At 41.8% G+C, this 26,352-nt stretch overlaps 1 protein-coding gene and 1 pseudogene across 8 annotated transcripts in view; one reads left to right on the top strand and one right to left on the bottom strand.

Annotated features, from left to right (window-relative positions):
- Nucleotides 1–25,732, top strand: part of CASK (calcium/calmodulin dependent serine protein kinase) — a 391,985-nt gene extending 366,253 nt beyond the window's left edge. For all 7 annotated transcript variants that reach the window (XM_082609734.1, XM_082609732.1, XM_082609729.1 and 4 more), the window contains 6 exons: nucleotides 614–729; nucleotides 7,754–7,834; nucleotides 7,941–8,021; nucleotides 10,577–10,779; nucleotides 20,857–20,940; nucleotides 24,345–25,732. In XM_082609734.1, the coding sequence (XP_082465860.1) occupies nucleotides 614–729; nucleotides 7,754–7,834; nucleotides 7,941–8,021; nucleotides 10,577–10,779; nucleotides 20,857–20,940; nucleotides 24,345–24,521 (742 nt within the window). In that variant the 3' untranslated portion in view covers nucleotides 24,522–25,732. The remainder of the gene's footprint in view (nucleotides 1–613; nucleotides 730–7,753; nucleotides 7,835–7,940; nucleotides 8,022–10,576; nucleotides 10,780–20,856; nucleotides 20,941–24,344) is intronic.
- LOC309797110 (adenosylhomocysteinase-like) lies at nucleotides 13,533–15,452 on the bottom strand (annotated as a pseudogene). Its single transcript has one exon. The product of its transcript is annotated as an adenosylhomocysteinase-like (transcript).
- Nucleotides 25,733–26,352: the final 620 nt, after the last annotated feature.

Raw genomic sequence — 26,352 nt, 5'->3', positions numbered from 1 at the left:
ACATTTTTTGTTCTAATTCTTTACAACAGCCATTCAAGAGGCTCCAAGAGATTAAGGAACTTGCCAATAGAATGTACTGCTTAAGAGCATGGGCTCTGGTGCCAGACTGTCCTCACTCTCCCACTTTATCAGCTGTGTGATTGGGACAAATTAATTAACCTCTCAGTCCTTTGATCCCCTCATCTGTAAAACAGTGACATGATTTCACGTGTTGTTAGAAAGATTAAATGAGTTAATATATGTAAATTTCCTAGAAAAGCACCTAACACTAAATTGATAAAAGCTAATAAGTGATAGAGCCAGGATTCAAATCAGACCTGTCTCAACTCAAAATCCCACACTCATTTCACTGTATTTCATGACTATATGTTTAGACTTTTCATCTGTGTTATCAGTTAGTGTATGTTCAAGTGATACAATGTTATTTTCGTGTAAGCCTGCATTTTTCAAACCTTTCTAGGAAATTGTCAAGGAGCAGCCTTTATCTGAATGATTTGAAAAGTTTGTGAGGAGTTTGTTCACGCAGGTTCATGTAAACTCTTCAAATGACTGGTTTTCCTCTTTTATCAGCATAAAACTATACATTAGTTTTATTCTTTTCTTTGTGTGCTAGGCGAGTCGCTTGCATTGCCATGGAGAAGACCAAACAGGAGCAGCAAGCCAGCTGTACTTGGTTTGGCAAGAAAAAGAAGCAGTACAAAGATAAATATTTGGCAAAGCACAATGCAGGTAGGGAAAAGTACGACTTAGTGAGACCGGTTAAACATCTCAAAGGCTGAAGTAGATGTAACATCTCAATTCCGTCTTCAGAGTTCTCTATCAAAAAAATTTCACCATATGAGATCATCAGCTTGCAAAAACTTTAAGAATCCCTTACCTTCGATTATTATGTTGGTTATTTGCCAAATATTTTACAGAGCTATACTTTATAGGAAGAAAATGCTATTTGGAAACAGTACTCTCTGGAACTCAAAGAACCCAGTACATTAAGTCCTCCCCTGAGAAATGAGAGATTGAGAGTTTGCTGAATTGCCAGGATTCTTGCCTCCTTGCTGAGATTGGTCTTGAGCAAATACTCTCACTCCTGGCTCCTCTCTGGCCCTTGGACATGGCCCTGTGCCACATTTCTAAGGGCAAAGGTGCACTCTTAACAGAGAGCTGTGCTGCAAATGGTTCAGTGACTGATTTTAAAGAGTGCAAATGACATTAGATAGATATTAACTTAATTTGGTCAGTTCCTGTCACTAGCCTTCTTCCTTCATGGTATTTCTTAGCCCCTAAAAGACCAAGAACATTATCTTGGCCTACCCTTCATGGTATGTTTGTCTGTATGGAAGCTTGCATTCAACTTAAGTCAAAATATTCACTCATTTGCTAAGAACTGAAATGAATACCAAAAAAGCATGCTCTGTCATTGCAGTAGAATTCCCAGAAGACTCACAGGATGTAACTTAAGTTAACGAAAAGGCATGATGATGTAGAGTGGGTTTTACTTATTTTCAATAACTTCTTAATATGACTCCTTTTATAAGGAACTTTTCTGAGGAAGTGCAAGCCCCAACATTGGCATTAGATTAGTTCCCAAGGTTTCAGAAATAACTCCAAACTTCAAACATATGGCAAAGAAAATCAAGTGAATGCAATCATGCATACCCAGTTTGACAGTATAATATTTCTGACAAATATGAAATGCATTTCCCTCTGTAGAACGTTATATTTTATTAGCATTCACTAGGAAAAATTATTTTGAAACTCTGAATGATTCATTTCTTGATCAGAGAGTAAAAGTAAACATTTTGAAGTATTGTATAATGTGGAATGAATGTGAGTGACCACATGGCTTAATTTTAAATGGTTCAGTTAAATAAGGAAATCTTTCCCATCATGATAGCTACAGTGTGCCACATTTTTATTTCCAATAAAAGGTATCATTTCTGGTTATATACCACTACAGAGCACTAGTCTGATAATGGCTTTTTTTGTTTTATAAAGGGAAGAAATATTCAAAGTAGATTAGTTAAATATAATTAGTTAAAACTAATTATAAATGCTCCAGTAGTACTATTTGAAGAAATTCACTGTAGTAGCGGCAGAATGTTGTTTAACATAAAATGTCAGTGGTTATTGCCAAGTCTCCATAATCACCTTTATTTCCATCAGCTTCTAACAGGCTCAAAAGGTCTGTTGACATTACATACATATGTATAACCTTGTAATTTTTACAATGATTTTAAATGATATATAGATGGCATTAAAATTAATTTAAACCTAGAAAAGCAAAGAAATGGCCAATAAGGCTGTCAATTCATCCTTAGCTTTTTATATTCTACTGATGGAAGGCATGTAGACATGAGTATTCAATTTGCCAACACTCTTTAATTTAGCTCTGAGGAAAAATAAGAAGCCAGTTAACTGAAAAACTAGACTCTCTAAATTCTGACAAAGAGTCCGTTGAATCGTTCACTTAAGAATTTTGCCAGAGAATCAGCATCCTATCTGGTGGCCAGTGTTTTCCACAGTTAACTTTTTCCATTCTTTGACCACTGGGGCACCACTGATCTTCCATTGTCCCTGTTCTTTCTGATTCATCACAAGTGGTGCTTGGTAGTCCTGCAAACGCACCTGTAAGCTTAACAGCCAGCCCAAGCTAGGACCGGAAATTAGCACACCTGTGTATCCATGCACCTTTGGCAAATCACTTGGTTCCTGTGGGCCTCAAAATGAGGGAATTGGATTAGTCAATGAAGGATATCTTTTCTAATTCTAAAGTTCAGTGGATCTCAGGTTATTTCATTGCTGGGCCTGATAAATGGATATCATTTAATGAAGCCAAGTACTCATTTACTGTCCCTTATCTTAAGCTTTATCTCTGGTAAACATTGCCCATTATGTTTGAAGGCTATATCACCCTTGCTAGAGAAGGCAGGAACCTCATAGACATGGAATAGAATTGCTTTTTCTCTGTCGTCTTTAAACACAACACCTCCTATCCAAAACCATGGATCTATCTAAGTTCTTGTAAACTTAAAACTAAGAGGAGACCCACCACTTTTTTGTTATCCACAGCATCTTCCTAAGCAGTGGTCCTCCGGGCCTCAGAGCCTTCCTCATGCCCACAGTTCCTTCTCTATGTCAGTATTTGTCACTGCCTGAGAGCCTCCTTTGGTAGAAAATCTGAGCTTTTTATAAGGTCCTTGCAGGGCCACTCAAGTTTCTATACAGAACTTGTGTTTAGGCTCATTTGTGACTGTCTAGTCAGAATGTCATCGTTAGGATTCCCACCCACACAAAATCATCACTCATGAGCTCTCCTATTAGTTTTTCTGGTCTGGAGAAGATGCCTGGCTTTTTCCCTGGACTTTCTAGAATATGCTGCCTGGCATGTCCTTTCTGCCACCATCTCTTCAGCATTCTTCCCCATCACCAACCAACTCTTACATTTTGTTAATTATAAAGACCAGAAGAACCATTTACTTACTGATTACCTTGCCTTTACAAGAGATGAAATTGTCAGGAAGGAAAGTCAAGTATTTTATCAGCTGTTCTGCTTTTAGCTATGATGAAAGTTTATCCTAATATGTGGTATTGCCTACATAAAGAATTGCTCTAAAAGAGAGAAACACATACTGTTGACCTCCATTGGGAAGGCAAATGCTTTGAGAACTTTGAAATATCATATTCTTTAATACCAAGAACTAGCCAAATGGGTTCGTAGGCCACAAATACAACTATATTTCTGAAAGGTGTTTTCTGACTTATTCAAAAGTCGATTGTAAAATACAGTGGGGGAATCTTCCCATAGTCCTCAGTAAATTAAAATAAGGGCCATTGGGATTAACATATACACACTACTCTATATAAAATAGATAACCAACAAGGACCTACTGTGGAGCACAGGGAACTACACTCAATATTTTGTAATAACCTATAAGGGAAAAGAATCTGAAAAAGAATATATATATATATATATATATATATATATATATATATATATATATATATATATAAAACTGAATCACTTTGCTGTACACCTACCTGAAACTAACACAACATTGTAAATCAACTGTACTTCAAGTTTTAAAAAATGCAACTGATTTTTATACATTGAAAAATAAGTAATTTTTAAAAAATAAGGGCATACGTTTTGTTTCCTGCTTCAAATCTTTGAGAATTCAGCAGCTATTGTTGGCAAGATCCAAACCTTATCATTAAATTCTGAAGTTGTTTACATTTGTAGTAAAAATAAAGGATGAGAACTTTATCAATATCTAGAACTGATGGAAATGATAAAATACTAGAATTAATTATTTCCATTTTATGTCACCAGGAAATTCTACATGTCTAGTTAAAGCAGAATTCTGTTCAAACTGTTGCCTACCTCTCACATTGTATAGTGGCAGTCTATTAGCTGAATGTGACCCATAAATAAATTTTATTTTTCCCATATACACACGGTGTTTAAAATAATCTTAATTAGTTATCACATTTGAAAATCAAATATTTAACATAAAATCTGGGTTTCTGCCTTTTCTTGAAAGAACAGAGGATGTGGTAACATTAGGCCCACTTTACTCGGCCCAGTGTGACCGTGTACAATGGCTTATCTAAGTGGAGGTTTGTACAGTATTTGAAGATACTAGTATACTTCAAAGCTACTTTGAAGATAGCTTTTCCAACTGAGATATGGAATCAATGTTAAAGGCTTATTTATGGAAAAGATTTTACTGGAGAACAGGTATCTAAATACTCAAAAGTGTCATGAACATTGAGTAGCTTACCAGGAAGTCAGGACAATATGCCAGACAGTATTTCTGAAGCCTTGGGAATAGATTTCATTATGGTGTGTGTAGCGTTTACAGCAAATACATTTTCTGCAATGCATGAAAGACTTTTAGCCACATAAATTTGATGCAAAAAGCACTGTCATGCTTCTAGAAGAACTATACTCTTTGAGGCACTGAGATTCCTCAGCCCTAGGACTTCCAAAATCAATTTAAGATCAAGTTATTAATGTAAACTTTTTTTAAAACTCTTCATTGATTCATTTTCTTTTAATGTTAGAGCCCTGAGCAGTGGTACTTAAACATCCTGAGAAATCCCATTTACATACACACATACAAACATAGAAGATTTCTACAATACCATTCATAGGTGTGTTTAAATTATGTTTAATACCACAAATTAGTACTGTTGACTTTAAAAAGCTATTATTTTTGTTTTCTTTAATACAGAGAACTCTAAAGATGACAAAAAGTGGCCCATAATCTCACTACCCTGTTGACATTTTTTTAATAGTAAAAGTAATAGGCACACGTAATTAGAAAAGATACAGAATCAAAAGCAAAAGGCTTCCACACCTACACTCCCTGAAGGTTTCTTGTAACTATTCCCAGACAAAATTTGTATGCATATGCTAGTATATAAAACCCACTGGCTTTTATATAAGGATATTGTTGAATTTTTATTAAAGTGAGTTTGTTTCTTAATGTGATTTATTTGCCTCATGTTTAGAATATTGCATGGTAAAGTTTCTTTTGTGCATATTATACTTTTATTTTACTAATATATTAAAAGCCATATTTCAATGACCCCTGTACATTTTTCATGCTGTCTTACTCCCAATGGCCTCTGTGCATGTAAGTAACCTGTTGAGTGACTGTGCCTCTTTGTTTTTGACGGTTTCCTTTCATTAAGTCCCTTTTTTAAATCAGCAAACAACTTAAAACCTTTAAAAGTTCAGTCTCTAAGTGTTCTCCTTATATTCTTTGTATGTCGTATTTTAAAATATCCTTTTTTATTGTTTCTCCACCCTATGACTACGTGATGATTTCATTTAGACTGGAGTACCCTCTTCATGCTACTCGTATATGGTTAAGATACTGATGTGTAACATATCTGTTCATTTGTCATGTTGATTGTTGATATCTAACTCATTCTTATATGTTCGAAAAAAATGACAATTCAGTAGGATTGGAGTCAGGGCTCTGTAGAGGGAAAGAGATGTGTATACCATTCAGAAAACTTGTGTCATCATCTTGCTCTTTTGTGAGATGCTTGATTATTTCTATATAATAAAATATATCAGCTTGTTGATGGACCTCTTTCATAAGCATACTTTTCTTGATGAAAATATCACTCAGAGGGCAATAGGTATAAAAAGCAATGCCGTAAGCTCTCCTGCTTTTATTTTTGCAACTCTTCGTCACTCCATTACCACTGCAGCATGACTAGCTAGCTCCGCCACGCAGACAACCTCATGTTCATTTTGATTTTGTGAATCTGCCATTCTAAACACAGAAAGCATTTTGTGGTTTTTAGCTGTTGCTAGAGAATATGCTTTTAAGTCTTTTAGTCAACCTTTATGCAATCAAGTTATCCCAAAAAATGCACAAATACCCATTAACATGCACTAACCCTTATTTTAACATATTGTATTTCTTGTTTTTTAGTATTTTGGGAATGATAACTTTTGTTCGTTTGTTTGTTTCTGATCTGTTGCATTCCAGAGTATCCTTTTTTGCATTTTAAGGTTCTTTGCTACTGGGAAGAACACAAATGTTAAGGACTGAGCTGATATTCAAAAGCATTTGGCCATATTGTTTCAGGGAGTAGAAGCTTCTCTTAATGATTGACTGAAGCATCTTAGATTCCTCTATTACACCATGGAATCAATTTCATGGAATTTATTTCAACCCGTCTAAAATCCAGAGCTTATTCAATATTCTTTAAAAAAAGAAATTTCAGTGTGTGCCTGACAACATATGGGTAGTACCACACAGAAAAATATTCTGGGAAACATACACACGTGATTTTAGCCTTCTTGTGAGAATTTTCAAATGTGTTGTGAGAATTGGACTACCTTAAACTTCAACAGGGATGGTCATCCTCTTGGGAAAGTTTTTGTAATAGTTTTGTGAAGAGGCAGGTTTCCAAAAAAATATTTTTTAAAGCGTTTCTTCTCAGTCTGTAATGATTAGAGAACTCCCCTTTTGCAAAAGTTTCCAAGCTCAGACTCTGCTTCATGCTTCTTCCCATTCTGTCCGTCCTAACTTACTTACCACACACAGGCTGACAAAGTTTGGGGCCCAGGGAAGCATGTTCCCCTACTTACATACCCAAGACTTTCCATTGAATGGATAGCTGGGTTACAGTAAAACTTGTGAGATGCTCATTTCCAAAGCGTGTGAAATCATAGTTGCAAAACTTGACTTTGAAGGAAGTCTAGCATGCTACCTTCAGCAACTCTGTTGAAAGAAAGAAACATCAAGTTAAAGACCAGCTGTCCATGCATCTCTCATCCATCCCTAGAAATAATCTAGCTGGCCTCTTTCTTGGTTAACTTTAGTTGCATTCATGTTGGTCACTGTCTGCAGACTTTTTCTTTTTAGTATTGCTGATTTCTTAGAATTGCAAAAATATGAACAGCATGTTGTTTTGAATGAATTCATATGATTTGTTGGATACTGCATGAAAAGATATGCAGCATCTTTTACAACTGGACTTTTATGCATGTGCTCAACATATCTTTGGATGACCCTGGTTCTAAAGTGCATTTTCATGGGCTTAAAAATGAAATTTTCTCCCAAAAGGTTATATGACTTAAATTACATGTAAGCTATATATCGTAAGTTGGATTCATATTTTTTAAGACATGGCTTTACTATAATTTTGGTTTTGCCAGTAAAATTATAATTTACATACATGAAATATTCCTTCTGTAAATTTATATTCTTTCTAAATCTTTGCATTTTAGTGTTTGATCAATTAGATCTTGTTACATATGAAGAAGTAGTAAAACTGACAGCATTCAAAAGGAAAACACTAGTCTTATTAGGTAAGTTTAACTGCATAAGTGGCTTTCTTGTTTTCATCTTCAAAACATTTTATGAATATTATTAACAATTATCAATTTTTAATTTCCTTTTTAAAAAATGACATAGGTGCACATGGTGTTGGGAGAAGACACATAAAAAACACCCTCATCACAAAGCACCCAGACCGGTTTGCGTACCCTATTCCACGTAAGCAATGTTTCACTCTCCTTTAAGTATATTTTTCCTAGTACTTTTCTAATCTTGTAATTTACATATTTTTTCTGATTACATAAGTAATAACTGTTCATTATAGGAAATTTGGAAAGTCCAGAAAAGAACAAAGGAGAAAATGAGTTAACAGTTAATCCCAACCTCACTCTCAATATTGTATTGTATACACCCTTCCAGGCTTCTCTTGGTGCAAACACGTCGTGTGTGTGTGTGTGTTGTTATCATTGTTGTTGTTTAACAAGACTGGGCTCGTGCAGTCTATTTGTAATCTAATTTTTCCAACAATATGCCATAAATGTTACCCAGATGAATTATTCTTCAGAAAAATAGGTTTTAATGATAGTATAATTTTCTTTGATATAACAATATTTTCCTTAATCTGTACCTAAATTGTTGACTTTTATCACTTTTAAAACCCAGTGTGCTATCCATTGTTTACTGTAAAGAATTTTAAATCTGTAATATTTTTATTCCCCTTATTTTCTATATCTTATCCTTAACCTCTTGTCCCCTTTGTTTCCTCAACTACAAAATGAAGTAATTCCAGGAAAATAAAGAGGATTTGAGATCATATGAACACTTAGCAGATACTGGATAGATAATAGCCATCTTGCTACCATCATTTTATTTTATTTTTTATTATTATTATTATTATTCCAAAGTTTAAAATTTGAATCCCAAAAGCTTTTTAGCAGTTAGAGCTTTGTTCGGGGTGGGAAGAGCTAAAGGAGAATGATTTTTAAGAGCAACAGGAGAGTTAATTCCCTGGCGGTCCAGTGGTTAGGACTCTGTGCTTTCAACTGCCGAGGGCCTGGGTTCAATCCCTGATCGGAAAAAAGAGCAATAGGAAAAAATGGGAAGATTTGCTCCATCCTGTAGGGCCTTCCAATGCCATGTCAGCACCATTTACTGTTTTCTCTACATCCTAGAGAGCTATGAGGCTTCATAAGACCACTCTCATCCCAGAACCCTGTCTGATTTACTCAAAAAAAGAAATTCATCAAATATTCTTTCAGTTGGTACCACTGGAGTTTTCTAGTAAAACGCTTTAAAATGTTCTTTTAATTCTCCTTATGTCTAGATCATGAGTACAGCTAGCTTCGCTAACATTTAGTTTCTTCTTGATCACATAAGCAATTGAACTTCCATGTTATTAAATGGCCAATTAACTAGCTTGGTTTTAAAGTGTGTTATTGCTGACCCCAATCATGTCTACTTGCTGTAATATTTGACCCTTGGTGTATACATAGCATATGTTTACCTACTGAAATGACCGAAGATAGGACAGCATCAACATAGTATGCTGTTTCTTCAACTTTTCATGTGCCTGGAGAAAGCAGGTTCTTCTTTAAAACATCCACATTTTGATGTCCATGAGCACTTGGCAGTTCTACAGTCTAGTTGGGGCAGGAGAGGGGAAACTCCCCCTGGGTTTGGACTCATGTACAACAAAGAATAGCATGAATTTGTTCTTGCTCAAAAAAGGAAAGAAGCAAAGGGAGAAAGAAAACTAAAACTGCTGTTCCTGGCTTGTCTAGAAAAACATTTCCTAAAGTGTGTTTTGCAGAATCCTGGTCCTATTAGTATCCCACAGAACTAGGACTTATTGGCAGATATTTTAGTATACACTCGCTTAGGTCAGGGGTCAGCAAACCTTTTCTGTAAAGGACTAAACAGCAAATATTTGAGGCTTTGAAGGCCATATGGTTTCTGACACAACTGCTCAACTCTGCCATTGTGAAAGCACCCACAGACAATATGTAAACAAATGAGCATGGCTCTTTTCCAATAAAACTTTATTTACAAGAATAGACAGTGGGCCGTATTTGGCCTACAGGACCTAGTTTGCCAATTCCTGCTTTAGGTCTTTCCTAACTATTATGGCCATATCTGGCTACGGTCATTATGTTTTCAATATGGTATCCCTTTTGCTGTATCCTGACACTCTTCTTTTGCATGATGCTGTATACCAGCACTGTTCAATAGAACGTTCTCTCATAATGACAGCATTAGATATCTGCACTGTGCAGTACAGTAACCATTAGCCACATGTGGGTATTGAACCCCTGAAATGTGGCTAGTGAGACTGAGGAACTGAATTTTTAATTTTATTTAATTTTAATTTACTTAAATTTAAACAGCCATATGTGTTTTTCCTTTTTTTTTTTTAACTCTTCTTGTTTCCTTCTCTTAAGACCTAACTGCATTAAGGCATAGAGTGAGTTATGTTAATCCTGGGTCATTTAGTGTCTTTCCCCTGTGGTGACCCATGAAGGGATGAAATAGATCTCATCTAAACACAGAAAGATTCACCAAACCAAACAACTAACCAACTACTGTGGTCCAATGTCACATAAACAAATATGACTTCTAGAATTTAGTTCTACAAAGCTACTGGGGGTGGGAACAGGGCATGAGACATACTACAGAATCCATAGCATTTAAGAGGAGATTGAGTCTCGGTAGGTCCATTGGGAGCATCAGCTCATAAGCTCAGCCTTTTAAACCTCTCTTGACATGTAACTTTGCAGACACCACCAGACCTCCAAAGAAAGATGAAGAAAATGGAAAGAATTATTACTTTGTATCTCATGACCAAATGATGCAAGACATCTCTAATAATGAGTACCTGGAGTATGGCAGCCACGAGGATGCAATGTATGGGACAAAACTGGAGACCATCCGGAAGATCCATGAGCAAGGGCTGATTGCAATACTGGACGTGGAGCCTCAGGTAATGCCTAGCCAACCCTGGCACCCTGTCGTCCTGCCTGCATGCTAAGCTCAGGTTCTGAAATTTAAAAATGGCATCAGAACATCACAGGTCACATAATAATTTAATAGTAAGCTACGGGAAAGTATCAGCAATGACGGCACCATGAGTTAACCATCTAGAATGCAAGCTGACTAATCGTTGCACTCAGGGCACACACAGTGTATTTAAGAAGTAGAGACTGTTCTCTTATGAGATTCGTTATACTCAGAAGCTCAATAAAGTGCCCAGTCGGGTCTGTGCCTGCCAGAAATGCTACAGTAATCTGACTCAGGATGAGACTCTGGCACTTTAACACAGCAGCCATCTTTCCTCTCTTGGTACAGCTCACACTAGACCATCAGAGTCTCTGCCAGCATCTTATATTAATCGCCAGCAAGAAATTCTGATCCTGGGGCCTGGGTCCGAAATACAGCACCAGCTTTATGAATGCAAGCATGAGCGAGCCCCGGGGGATGCCAGGCAGAGCAGGGGTAGAGACCCGTGGTGGTTCTTAGCCTTTGCCATCACTTTACTGAGGGATGATGCCTGACCCTGAGCTAAAACGAGGAGGCATATGGAGAACTTGGAGAGGACTCGGAGCTAGACACAGAAACAATTAGATGACGTGCAGATACGTCCTACGCTAGAAGCGATAGAAATTGTTAAACTTGAAAAGGAGAAAGCCAAAGGCCTTACATCAAAAATGCTAACAAGCTATTTTTCATCTCTGAGGACAAACTAAGAAGAAGTGGGACTCAAAGTCCAGTAGGAAGGATTTGGGAGTTGTAGACATCAGGGCAGGTTACCAGAGAGGCTTGTGGATGCCTGTGTGACTCCCAGGCCTGCCGTTTCTAAGACCAACCTGTGCCAAAAATCCCTTATCAGTTACAAATAGAATCAGTATACCACCTGCTGAAATGGTAGACCAGCTCCCCTCAAGCAGGCTCCGTTTCATCAGGGGGCTTACCTGGCTACCCCAGGCAGGGAAGATCCCTGTTCAAGGGCCACTGTATGAAACTTGGTCCCCTAGCCATTCCTGAAGGGAGGATGGAACCAGCTTAGCCAGGGTCTGTGTGACTTGGGGCCTGATGGCTCAGTTACTTGGCTCCAAGATCCTAACATCAGGGCGAGTGGCTTCACCCATTTCCATGTCACAGCACCTGATGGAGTTCTTGAACTTGCAATCTGGTTAAGGGGCTGGGGAGGAAAGCAACATTAGGGTGAACACTATACAGTTTACTTAACAATGAACTTGGATCTTTATAGAACTAAATATATGATGTGTAATGCAGATGGATTTTTGTTTAACTACTAATCCCTCCTTACTAGGGATTGGAAAAATCTTCTGGCCAGGGGTGGCTAGAGGAAAAGTCTCAACCCTGGTCCTGGTCTTCGACATCCTCCCCTTGGGTTCCACACTGGTCTTCACCTGAACGTCGTTTTCTGCTGGTAGCAATGTCTCTAGCAGTATGCTAGCTGCAGGGCTCCTCGGACCCCCTCTGCATGACCTCAGTCCACTTTCCAGGGCTTTCTGCCTCACCTGCTACCGCCGCCACCACCGCCACCGCCGCTATTGCTGCTGCTGCCCCACTCCTGGCATCCAGCCCAGCCCAGCCATGCTGTGCCCTGCACTGCTGAGCGGGGGATACTTCTCTCGGCCTTATCAGGCTGCCCACAGCAGTCACTTTCACGTGTGGCACTGGGCACCAGAACACCCCTCGGCCCGGCCTGGGCATTTTCCCTGCTCCCTGTCTGCTGGAGGGCTCACTGCATTCTTTTCTCCTGCTTCCTTTGTCCCCTCCTCAGAACCGTGATCTCTTGGGAGAGATAGGGATCCTGTTCTCTGCCTGAGCCTCTTAGAGCCCGTGGCCCTGGGGTCAGGTATCACCCGGATCCTGCTCCTCTAGTTGGTCTGCTTGACCACTCTGGTCCCAGGCTCTCCTGCCCAGTGCTTCCAGGCCTAGTCCTGCTCTCACACTGGCCACTGCATCCAGCGGTCCAGCTGCAGGTGCCCACAGACTCTGCACCGCCTGGGCTTCACCCTTGGGCTTCTCTGCCTTCAGCCCACTCTCTCCCCAGGCTGGACAAGGCCCGCACCCTGCCTTCAGGATGCCCGTGGCCATGACTGACTTGCTGTCAGGCAGATCCCTGTTGGTCCAGGGAGGCTCTCTCCTTAGGACCTTGTCTCCATGCCCTTGTCCCACCCCGGCCCATTTGATTACCTGCTGTACTGTACCTCACAGACAGTTTGACTCAACCAGCGTGTATTAAGTACTTGCTATATTCTAAGCATCGTGGCATGAGCTAAGAATCCAAATAAGGCAAGCTGGTAAGGGTGAAATTCCTTCCTCAGTGTTCATCAAAAACTGTCTATGACAGAAGTACCATGTGGCATTTTTTTTGGGGGGGGGGGCTGTGTTGGGTCTTCGTTTCTGTGCGAGGGCTTTCTCTAGTTGCGGCGAGCAGGGGCCACTTCATCGCGGTGCACGGGCCTTTCACTGTCACGGCCTCTCTTGTTGCAGGGCACAAGCTCCAGACGCGCAGGCTCAGCAGCCATGGCTCACGGGCCCAGTTGCTCCGCAGCACGTGGGATCTTCCCAGGCCAGGGCTCGAACCCGTGTCCCCTGCATTAGCAGGCAGATTCTCAACCACTGCGCCACCAGGGAAGCCCCCCATGTGGCATTTTTAAAAACCCTCTCACTGCTGACACCACTCCCACTCTGTGTGGACCATAGAAAGCCCCACCTAACACTGGGGTTCAGCTCATTTTTTTTTTTTTAGGCACCAAAATTTTTATTAACCCACCTGCTTGCTCTCTTTTGACATTATAAACCAAATTAATCTCTTTTTGACCCAGAGTTGTGATGGGAACCATCAAGTTACTTTTATGTTTCTTTGGCCCCTCTCAACCTCTGGCTGTCACTTCTCTTGTCCTTTCTTGGCTATCCCTTAACAATATATTCCAACCCCTGTAAAATAGGGACTAAAAGTACCAACCTCATCATTCTGAGGTTTAAGAGAATGCCAAGCACTAAGCCGGGCTCTCAGGAGCATTCAAACGCCAGCAGTTCCCCCACACCCTTTGACATAGCTCTTTCTCATCTGTCATGGGCTGAGGAACCGATGAGCCTGTAAACCAAGAACATGGGTATACAGTCCATAGGCCTAGTGAGGGCCTGGATGGTAAAGTGCATGGGCTTTGTGATCACCACCGCCAACTTCCAGCCTAAGGAAGGACTGACTGAGTGAGCAGTTCCAAAACCCCTGAGCTCATGGCTCCCTGTGGGTAACTCCCGTGTACCTCCATCATGACCAGGGCTTGAGGAGGGACTTCTCAGTTCCCCTTGCCACACTTGGAACAGTATGAGGGATGCAGCAGAGGCCAAAGACTGAGTGACTAGCCCCAGGGAGTTGATGGGGAACATTATCAAACCAGTCTCAAAGGTGGTGCCATTTGTTCTTTGGGAGGAGAGGTGGGACCCAGGCAAGGACAGCAGCTGGAAGGCAAAGGGCAGGCCTGGTTCTCAATAGCGGTAGTGATCAGGTTTGAAGGGGCCGTCACGGGACATGCCCAGGTACTGGGCCTGCTTCTCAGTCAGCTTGGTCAGCTTCACATTCAGCTTGCCCAGGTGGGCTTCAGCCACTGCTTCATCCAACTTCTTGGGCAGGAAGCGGACCCCGACAGGGTACTTGTCTGGGTGGGTCCACAGCTCAATCTGCGCCAGCACCTGGTTGGTGAAGGAGTTGCTCATCACGAAGCTGGGGTGGCCCATGGCGCAGCCCAGGTTGACCAGCCGGCCCTTGGCCAGAAGGATGATGCGGTGCCCGTTCTTCAACAAGTAGCGGTCCACCTGGGGCTTGATGTTCACCTTCTCCACAGTGTTCTCATTCAGCCACTTGACATCGGTCTCCACATCAAAGTGTCCGATGTTCCACACAGTGGCGTCATCTTTCATCTGTTCAAAGTGCCGGCCGAGGATGATGTCGATACAGCCCGTGGTGGTGACAAAGATGTTGCCCTCCTGACAGGCCTCATCCATGATGGTCACGTCATAGCCCTCCATGGCAGCCTGAAGCGCATTGATGGGGTCGATCTCCATGATGATGACGCGGGCCCATCTTGTACAGGTTGTGGACCCCCGTTGTGGTCTCTTCGGAGATGCCTCGGATGCCTGACAAGGAGCTGTGGGTACTTGGTGTGGATGAGGTTGGTGAGGTCACCACCATCGTCCAGAATCATGGTCCTTGAAGTACAGCATCTGCTCAGTGCACCACAGATACTCCTCGTCCGTTTCACCCTTCCAGGTGTACACTGGAATGCCAGCCTTGGCAATGGCAGCTGCTGCATGGTCCTGGGTGGAGAAGATATTGTAGCTGGACCACCACACCTGAGCACCCAGGGCAACGAGGGTCTCAATGACGACAGCTGTCTCCACGGTCATGTGCAGGCAGCCGGCAGTGAGGCGCCCTTCAGTGGTTTGGAGGCCGAGTACATCTCCCACATGCACATCAGGCCCGGCATCTCATTCTCTGCAAGGTCCAGGGCCTTGCATCCCCAGGCGGCCAGGCTGATGTCAGCGACTTTGTAAGGCAGCTTGTCTGACATGCTGGCGGCATTTCTGCACAGAGTGATGGACACGGGCGAAGGGGGCCAAGCCTCAGGCTGGGGATAGGCACGGGGAGGGCGGCGCCGGGCAGGGCCAGCTCATTTAGTCTGTGCCGTCTTAATTAATTTTAGTTAGTTGAGGCCAAACCAAACACATGTCTAATTATACTATATAAGATGTTGTGGTTCAACTTTAAACCTAAGGGACTATCCTAAAGACTTTAAACCAGAAGAAAATGAATAACCTGGCTTCTTTTAAAATAATGAGAGTAGATTGTGTTCCTCTATATTTTGCCAAGCATTAGTACTCCTTACCTAATCCTTGTAACACCGAGATAGAGACATCAGTATCTACTTTTGAGGATGAAGAAACCAAGGCTTAACGTAATTTTCACTTGAACAGTCTTGGTTTGGATTTGGGGTTTTTTTTTTGTTTTGTTTTTACAGTAAATCTTAGACTCCTTTCACTGTACCATCCTAGAAGAGTTAACCCTGTTTAATCCTTAAGCTGGTGTGCCTTGTATGTATGTAGTAGTACAATTTAAATCTTTATTTTAACATTTAGAAAAATCTGTAAGGTGGTCAAACCTGAGAAAAGCTACAGAGCTGACTTCTCATAAAGCCATGGCTCAGAAAATAATCTATGTCCCTAAAGCTGGAACTATAATAGCTCCAGTGTGTAATCAAAACAATTTTAGATTTTAATTTTATTCTGATTTGTCCATTTGCAGCATTAAAGAGTTGACAGTAGCAGAATATTTGTGGCTTTGCTTCTGCCCCCAGAGGGAAAGGTTGTCATCAAGGGGTAGGTACAGTCTTGTTAGGAATCTGTGCTTGGAAACAACAGCCATGTTTTGAACTAGAGGCTGTTTTGTGAAGTCAGTTGGCTCTCTTAAGATTGTTTCTGGGGGTCACTGTGTTCTTCCTTAAACCCTTAGATCTTTGTGCAAAATGACTCAGATGCTTGCCCTTTTTAATTTTGCAAAAAAACAGATAAGTCTTAAAGATGTCTGCTTCTTACATACTTGGTCAAATGAGTTTTATTCCTTGAGGGTAGTAACCTGACAATTATTGGCCATAGATGAGCCATTAAATCAATTTATCTCCAAAAGAGAACTTTAAATGTTAAATTACTGCTTCTTTGGCTGTTTGAACCCAGTGCATTTTCAGTGATCTTTCTGGACTCTCTCTCCCCTCTCTGGGATTCAGAAAGAGATATTTGCCTGTAAATATTAACAAATTTGTGTCTCATCTTAAAAGTCAAAAAGGAAGAGGTTTTAGAGATCATCTTAAAGCCACCTATTAGTGGCCTGAGGGAGGGGAATCCTTGTGAAGCAATTCCATTTCCTGTTCCTGAACTTCAGGCAAGCTGAGTCTGCACACATACACACACACACACACAAAGAAAAAACTGGCCCCCACTTGAGACCGATAAGTAGAGCAGGGTATGGGGACAGAGGCCTTCGAGAAAAAAATGAGGACGTGTGGTGACTCTGCTGGAGATAAGAGGGAGACTAGGCAAGAAAATCTCAGTCAGGATTCTAGGCATCTTATAATCTTTGAAAGTACAATAATATAGGAGAGAAACTCAAAGCCATGAAAAGGAGGAGGAAGCAAATATATTCAGTACTAACCTCAGAGACTACTGTAGTTACTGTGATAAACATGAAATTTGGCTCTGAACTTCCTGGCAACCAGGACAAAAAGGAGAACGTCACGGATCACATAATTCTCATCTAATAGAAGTATGTCAGTTCTTTCCTTGGAGTTAATTACTAAAGGAATATAACCTGATTCTTAGACATAAGAGGCATTTGGTGGTGTGGTGAGTACAGTCTTCCTGGACAGTCTCATGCAGTAGGTGCAGAATGACCTTCGTGTCTTCGTGGATAAAAACTAAGGGCGTGAATGCCGTGCAGAGAAGGGTAATCCGCAGGGAGCTAACGGTTGCCGAGTTGTGTGTTTTCTGCTGTAGAATAGAACAGCAGGCTAGAACTGAAAATACTCAGACAATTGGGTGGCTATCAGGCTGCAGTCATTGAGTGGAGAAACGACCATTTCACGCCTGGGGTGGCATTCTCGACTTCATCCGTGGGTTGTGGCTGTGTGGACTTCCATCTGGCACTCAGAGTAGCTTCAGGGATGGAATCCAGGGTAGGGACTGTGCCTCAGGATTTTTTTTTCCCCATCTAAGTTGCCCAGAAGGTGGCTCTGGGTGGATGTGGGATGATGAGGAAACCTTATGTCTCAACTGACCCTGGAGTCACCTGAATTATGAGCACAGGAAGGATAGAAAAAGGCCCAAAATAATATTCACAAAAAGGACAGTTCTAAGTGAAGATCACTGTTAAGCTCAATTGAGCTATACACAGACTTTTTCATGATGGTTGTTCCTTGCTAAAATCTTCAGTCACAAAAGGATTTGCAAGGAAATGCCAATTGCCTCTTTCAAAAATGAACATATAGAAGCTTGAAGAGCTTTCTCCCATGGGGAATCTGAGCCTGTGACTTTCACAATTAAAGCAGTTTGAGGGCAGGTAAAACAATGTGCCAGGCTCCCTTACCCCACAAGGAGAAACTGTAACTAAACAAGAGGAAAAGACAACCCTCAGAATGGGAGAAAATATTTGCAAACGAAGCAACTGACAAAGGATTAATCTCCAGGGTTTATAAGCAGCTCATGAAGCTCAATATCAAAAAATCAAACAACCCAATCCAAAAATGGGCAGAAGACCTAAACAGACATTTCTCCAAAGAAGACATACAGATTGCCAACAAACACATGAAAGGATGCTCAACATCACTTATCATTAGAGAAATGCAAATCAAAACTACAATGAGGTATCACCTCACACCAGTCAGAATGGCCATCATCAAAAGGTCTACAAACAGATGCTGGAGAGGGTGTGGAGAAAAGGGAACCCTCTTGCATTCTTGGTGGGAATGTAAATGGATACAGCCACTATGGAGAACAGTATGGAGGTTCCTTAAAAAACTAAAAATAGAACTACCATATGACCCAGCAATTCCACTCCTGGGCATATACCCTGAGAAAACCATAATTCAAAAGAGTCATGTACCACAATGTTCATTGCAGCTCCATTTACAATAGCCAGGACGTGGAAGCAACCTAAGTGTCCATTGACAGATGAATGGATAAAGAAAGATGTGGCACATATATACAATGGAATATTACTCAGCCATAAAAAGAAACGAAATTGGGTCATTCGTAGAGATGTGGATGGACCTAGAGACTGTCATACAGAGTGAAGTAAGAAAGAGAAAAACAAATATCGTATGTTAACACATATATGTGGAATCTAGAAAAATGATACAGATGAACCTATTTGCAGGGCAGGAATAGAAAGGCAGACATAGAGAACAGACGTGTGGACATGGTGGGGGGGGATGAACTGGGCGATTAGGTTTGACATAAATACACTACCATGTGTAAAACAGATAGCTAGTGGGAACCTGCTGTATGGCACATGGACCTCAGCTTGGTGCTCTGTGATGGCCTAGTTGGGTGGGATGTGGGAAAGGGGAGGGGATGTGTGTATACATATAGCTGATTCACTTTACTGTGTGGCAGAAACTGACACAACGTTGTAAAGCAAGTATAGTCCAATAAAAATAAGTAAAAAAATAAAATTCAGAAACATAATCCTAGGAAAAGTGAACCTTGCACTAAACAGGAAAGTCAAAACCTTTACCAACCAATTTGCCTCTTACATGCCTTTATATTCATAGAGGCCAAGAGATTCTCTTCAGCCATGAAAGCACAGTGCCCTCTAGTCAAACCTGCCTCAAAAGGCAAAATAGACTTTGTGTGAATTATATGTACTGCTTTTACATTTTTGTTTGATCAAAAGACTATTTCTGCCAGGTGCCACCTGGGGCAGGAGGAGGACAACTGAACAAGACGCAGCCCCTGCCCTCAGGAAGCTTAGCCGCCAGCATCCAGGCACTTGCATTTCCAGGTGGCAGGTGCCTAAGTGTGGGTGTGTCGGGAGCATACCGGCAGGGCGCCTCACTCGGCTCAGAGCTCATAAAGGACTTTCCAGAAGAAAGAACACTCAGCCAAGCAATAGGGAAAGTGGGGAGGGGGATGAGGGGATGGAATGTCCAGGCGGAGGGAGTAGGAAGACAAAGGCTGGCCCTTCCTGGAACTGAAAGTACTTCAGCGAGGCCAGTCCATGGAAGGGAAGGGGGACAGAAAGGTAAGCGTGGGCCAGCTCATGAGGCAGGGATCTGACATTTATGCTCGGGGGGCTACATTTTATCCCAAGGCCAAGAAGGAGCTCTTGAAGGGCTTGGAGTGGAGGAGTGATGGAATGGGATTTGCATTTCCGAAAGACTGTTCTAGTGGCGGGGTTTACTAGGATTGGAAAGCGGCAAAACTGGAGGCAGGTCACCCAAGTTGCTACTACAGCAAACCAGACACAAGAGGGAGGAATAGGGCAAAGCAAACAATTGAAAGGCTATTTACAAAGCAAACTATGTGGCTAACAGAATAGACATGTTAAATTCTTATATAAAGGACAGCAAGATATTTACCCTGACGCATACGAATTAATTACATGTCAGTCACTTGTGAACTGTGTGCCTATGTTGGGTTTTGTTGCGGGGTTGGGGGGTGTCCTCTCCTAGGGGAGCAGCAGAAGCAGCAACCCCTTACCAGAATCAACTCCCACAGCATCAGATGCTGGCTTTGCAGTATGTCTGTGCAAACTAGTAGCTTGCAGTTAGAGGTTTCTGATACCTTGGAATGGAACTGAAAGGGGCCTCAGAGGTCCCTCTCCCTTGAATGCGGCATCTTCTCATGGGCCTACAAATTGCTCACAGCCATACGGCTTCTATAGTGGCTCCAGGCTCCATCCCTGGACAGGGTGTCCCTTCCCTGTGAGTCCCACAGAGGAGGGGGCTTTCCTCGGGACAACTCAGAAGGCCTGTGTCAGTGCGAACACAGCCCTCACGGTCACAGTGGCCATGATTTGCTCTCCTCATGAGCAATCTGAAATTTGAAATGTGGTGTAGTGCGCTCTGGATGAGTGCTGAAGCCACCCTGCTGGTCCGAGTCTACCCCAAAATGCATTTCCTAGGAATTAAAATTAAGGCTACAATTAATAACCAGGTTTAAATGAACATTAACCAACATAATCAGTGTTCACTTTTCTGAAGAAAAATAAAGTCGGATTGATTCATGAGATTCATAAGAAAAACGTCCAGTTTGTCAGCTTTTATTTGTCAATGGCTATTGTCCATCCTTTGGATGAAAAGAAGTAATATAAGTTATTTATAAAGTTGGTAAATTTAATAATATCTTGCCAAAAATTTGAATCAAGGGCTTTTCCAGTTGTATAATTTTCTGTGAACTCATTTGAATGTTGCATTAGTTATTTCTCCTTTTAAGTCTCAGTTTTCTTTCTTTTTTTTTTTTTTTAACACAGGCACTGAAGGTCCTGAGAACTGCAGAGTTTGCTCCTTTTGTTGTTTTTATTGCCGCACCAACTATCACTCCAGGTTTGAATGAGGTAAGAATTAATCAGATTTTCCTCTAATCAGCATTCCCCCCGAGTAAGGATGCATTTGTGTTGTGCATTCCAGAGCAAAGCCCCATCTCATTAAGACAACTAAATGAAGCTCTGCTTTGTTTTCCATGCTGGCCAGTAAGATTTCCAGAGCTTGAGGTCCTCTTTCAGGAGTAGGAATTATTACACACCACAGAGAGGTGTGGTTCTTCTGAGATCAGAATCATTAGGCAAATGCAAGCTTTAGTCTCCAGTGCAGTCTGCCTGGGGCCTTATCCATGGGTCGGCTCCCGCCCTGAGGGGCTGCCAGCCCCTCCTCTCCTGATAGCAACTGTGCTGAGAGCTCTGGGCCAAGAATTGCCTTGCCTGGGGAGAACTATAAGGCATCCACCTCCTTGGCTGGGCTGCCCGGACTCCCCTAGGCAGCCTCCGGAGTGGAACCCGTGCAGAATCTCTCCCCAGGCCCCTGGAGACTACCAAACCTGGAAATGAGCTCTGTCCCCTCTCAGGCCTACTCAAGTCAGCAGCCGCCACGGAGATGGTGCCCGCGAGGGTCGGCAGCACCCTCTAGAACCAGGCTGGCTTACACAGCCTTCTATTGCTGGGCAGATAAGAAGGTAGTTTTGGAGTGTCTGGTGAGTATATTGCTGCTTATGTGCTGTAGGGCTCATTCTTAAGAGGAAACTCTACAGAGTTTTCCTGAAGGCCATCACTTCTGCAGGGTCTAGAAATCACCAGGACGCTCTTGGCACTGTCCAGTTAACAGTGACCTAGACTCACCCAAGCTTATGACAGTAAAATCAAGGCTTGGAGATTTTCACTTTAAGGAAAATTAAATATCTAGATTTAAGGAAGATTAAAGAACTAGATTTCTATGTCACTCATATTTTTCAGTCATTTTTTGTCATTTCATTTGCAAAAGATGTATTCCTTGGTAAATTCTACTTCTCCATCTTATTTAATACACAGACGTGTTTGAAAGTCCACATTGTGGTTAGCTCTTATCCTTTGGTTACCATGTATTTTTCTTGAATTATCATCTTTGCTTTGTTTTTGTTTTTGCCTATTTTCCTGCCCTTTTACTAATTTTCCATAGCTGCCAAAATGGTGCAGAAAATTGCCTGTAAGTACCAGCTAGGAGGTGGTGAAATACAGCCTCGTCTCCTTTCATAGATTTAGAATGTAGACATTTTGTTCCCACGAATCCTTGCTTTTGCTGTTAGAATAAAGGCATTTTGTTTTCACTGAGTTAAACCCTGCTCACGTGTAAGTCAAGCCTGCAGACAAGCTGTTGTAGAGGAAGAAACTGACAAACATGGCTTCATCTTATAAGATCCTTAAGAGGGAGCTTTATTTTTTGTGTGTGACGAGAACTGCATTAAAAATTTGATGCTCTCAGCCATAAATTTTCTTGAATGTTTTCATCAGCCCAGCTTTCTGAGCAAATTATAAGCTCTGCTAGTGGTTCTTGAAGCCCACCCAGGACTGTATATTCCAATAGAATCCCCTAGCCCGGAGAGTGACGTGGTAGGAATTGCTCCTTCTCGTACTGGTAGGAAGCACTCCTGTCTTTGGGTGAATGCATGTTTCCTAAAATGGGGCTTTTGCTTTGTGTTCATTGTAAAGCCACAGTGAAAATACTATGCTTTTTAAGTGCAAGCAGAAAGTGTGTTGATATGACCTTAGAAGGTGTTGATTAACTGAGGTCTTATCTACACTGAAGTAGTTAACACCTAACATCCAAAGCATGCCACGTCCTGCTTTGAAATTCCGGTAGATGACAAAGCAGGTTAGGACACTCTCATTTCAGAGTGTCCTGATAGAAAAGATTGAGTCCCCAACTTTTCTGGTGTCTGTCATCCCCACTGCGGTGCTGTGATGGAATCGAGTGTTATTATTTCACCTCGAATCCCCTTGCCAGAGGGCTGCACCCACAGGCCGAGGTTCATCAGAAGAGTCTCTTACGAACAGATGGGCCTCCGAGAAGAGGAGGGCTCCTAAGCCAGCAGTGGGTGCCAACAGCTCCCAAGTCCCTGAAGGCACCGCACCTTTTAGTTTCTCTGGAAATCTGTCTCTGTCATCATGGGCCCCCATTTCCTAGTAGACTTTCTCTGTCTCTTGACTATAGATTTAACAGTCATCAAATCGTATAATGGCCAGTATTAGTCAGCCAAGTGCTTGTTCTTTTGGTAACATTTATTAAGCACTTACTATGTATAAGGCACAATGCCAAGTGCTGGGCACAGCAAGGCAAGTTTGAGCTCTAGTTGGGGAGAGAGATACTAATCAAATAAACAGGTATTTAATTGTATCTATATATATTTCAGACTCCACCCAACAGCTCAGCTATCTAGTCGGTTACTTTGACTCACAAAGTTTCCTGGTTTCAAATTTGAACTTGCCCATTCAAAGTTCAGCATAACAAGATCTGCCCCGTGAAGATGCAGAGGCAGACTTTCTGGTGGCCCTTAAGGGATCCCCATCCTGAAAGAACTGCCATCCTGAGGCTCTCTGTAGTGTGCTGCAGGAGTTGAGGGAAAGCCTTTACTGCCGCGAAGAGTTCAGTAGCTGCTTTTCCTTCAGAGTTGTTTCCATAAGAGATGTAAGTACTTATGAACAGTGATATTTGGCCATTTCCAATGCAGACCAATGCGAGGGGATTCATCAGATGCCAGCTGCCGTTGTATCTGGGAAATGGCCTTATTTCATCCATTATTTGTAACATCCAAAAAGCTTTGCCTCTGGCATCCACTGCTGTTGAGTGAGGGCCGTTATATGTAACTGAATTCCTGGAACATATTGAGCCTCTAAGTAGAATAGAGAAAAATACAACTTAATTTGTTGTCCAGAGGCAGGGGCTTCTTGGCGCAAACACAGCTGGGCTCTGGGGCCTGGTGCAAGCAAGTGCAGAGGACCAAGGGAAGGGGATGCAGGGCTCTGACCTCATCCGTCCCCTGAAGCCCCCCCACCCCCACACCAAACAGGAGAGTGGCTTGAGACGAGGCGGGCCTGGGTCAGAGGATGAGGACAGAGTGGCTCGACTCTGACAGTCTGTCCCCACTCACCCCGGGGCAGACACTGCTTGGCCGGGGTGGGGTGATGTGTTTGCTGAAGAGTGTCTGTTTCCTCTGGTCCGTCTGGTTTGGCGTGGAGCCCCCTGTTGCATGGTGAGCAGTCGTGGTTGCAAGCCGTAGTTCTGTGACCCTGCCATCCCGGGGACCGTCATCTCCTCTGTCACGAAGCGGGCTTGGCCTCACGCCCAGATGTGGCACATCAAGGTCTGGCCTTGACTGTTTCTGACATTGGGACGGACAGAAATGTGACACGAGAAAAAAATCCGGCTGACTTTTCTCTTTGCTTTTCCCTCCTCCCACACCCATCCCTACCTCCATCCCATCACCATTTAGGATGAATCTCTTCAGCGTCTGCAGAAGGAGTCTGACATCTTACAGAGAACATATGCACACTACTTCGATCTCACAATTATCAACAATGAAATCGATGAGACAATCAGACATCTGGAGGAAGCCGTGGAGCTCGTGTGCACAGCCCCGCAGTGGGTCCCGGTCTCCTGGGTCTATTAGGCCTCTCCCCAGATATCTGCCGCATAACTGGGAGCCACCTCATACATGGAAAAGCCTCTGTTATCGGCCTTGTGTCAGCAGGTCGTGGTCCCTAGAGACTACCTAGTTGTAGTGTGACCTACATTTATAATTATTGTCATGTCTGAATAGATAGGAGGAGAAAAACAATTACACACTAATTTAAAGAGACAGTATCTTTTTTAATCAGTTCTCCTAAACTTTAATAAAATGTATCTTTAAATGTATGTATTATTCAATCCTTTGGAATGTTATATTTTTGGAAATCATAGCTTTTTATTTCCAAGGCCCCTAAAAACTGCACAAAATAGATGCTGCTTTCTATAATCTATTTTAATAATAATAAACAATGATTCTGTTACCTTGACTGGGGTTGGAACACTACATTCTTTTTAGAGTCTGATTTTATGGATTGGAATATCTTTCTTTCCTTTATTTATTTTGAAATAATCAGTCTAGTGATTACAAAACTCATAAATTTTTAAAGGCCTTTCTTTTCCTCTTTTTTTTTTTAGAACAATATTTGTTTTAAGTCCTTTATGTAACATCCAGATAATGTGATACTGTCTCTTTGAAGCACCCTGTAAACCTTTTAGAGATTTGAAGTTGGGTCTTGACTCTTAATGCATGTGGACAGTCGCGAGCGTTTATGCTGTCGGTGTGTCTGTGTTGGACAAAACAATCTGTAATCTACAGCAAAGTACATTCCGTTCACGGGGCACACCCAGGGGAATAAGAATAAAATGCTATTATGACTAAGTTGTAAACCTATGCACATCCCTTGCATTTCGGGCAACTTTATAAAAAACAAACAAAAAGAAACTGATTTTTATTAATAATAATCAATCATGTAGTGAAATGTGTTTGTAATTTTGTCTCAATTTAATTTGTTGTAAGGTGGGAGGGGGAATTGCTGGTTTCACCATTTCAGATCTGTGTTGTCTGAGAGTATTAACGTTTTAATTAAGCAAAGAAATGAGGATTTTTAATATGTATGTAATTGTTTTAAAGCACCCATTTTAAGAGAATATACTGTGCAATGAAGAAACCAGTTTAGGCATTTGCTATGAACTGAATTATTCCAAAAGAATAATCTATAACAGCCCTGTAAATTCCTTTAAAATGATAACTAACAGGACAGTTTGACCAATTTTTTTTAAAATATACTTCCTTTTATGTGTTCAATAATTAAATGCCTTCGGGTCCTTCATTTCATTATAGATTTGTTCAGGTTTACAAGGTGATGATCTTTTAGATTTTATAATCCATTAGATGCTCACTGAAACATCAAAGGCCCAGGAATGACTATCAGTTAGCAGGACAACAAAATACTCTGCACCCAAGGGCCACTAATGTGCACCTGTGCTTTCTCCTTCCTCTTGCTGTATCCCTTGGCACAGGAGAACCATGTCCTTGTTGCTTTAGAGACATTAACCATCTCATCACCCTTCCGTGAGGTCACATTCTTCCAATAGAGGAGATTCAGGCTGGGGTGGGGGGTCTTCTGACTCTTTGCTAGAGGTCAGTGGAAGGTTTTTCATGAGAGTGTTTGTCGCGGTGTGAAGTGGTTCTATTAACCTGAGATCCTTGAAAAAAATACCATCAAGTTTGCTTCTTGTCGGTTAGATGGCCTCATTGCTTTGTGCCCTGGCAGGATGTGTTCTGAGCGGAACAGCTCCTCTATGAAGGACCACTCTGAGAAGGCATTTGTATACTCTTTTTAGGGTGTCACCCTCCCCTCCCACCTACTCTTATTAAACAATGCTGATTTTTCCTCTGATGTTGTCCTTTGTGGGTAACCAGATGACTATAC

Source organism: Mesoplodon mirus (assembly GCF_964341445.2).
Source record: "Mesoplodon mirus genome assembly, chromosome: X".
Classification (NCBI taxonomy): Eukaryota; Metazoa; Chordata; class Mammalia; order Artiodactyla; family Ziphiidae; genus Mesoplodon; species Mesoplodon mirus.
The sequence above is the reverse complement of the archived record's forward strand: the minus strand, read 5'-3'. Positions and strand labels throughout refer to the sequence as shown.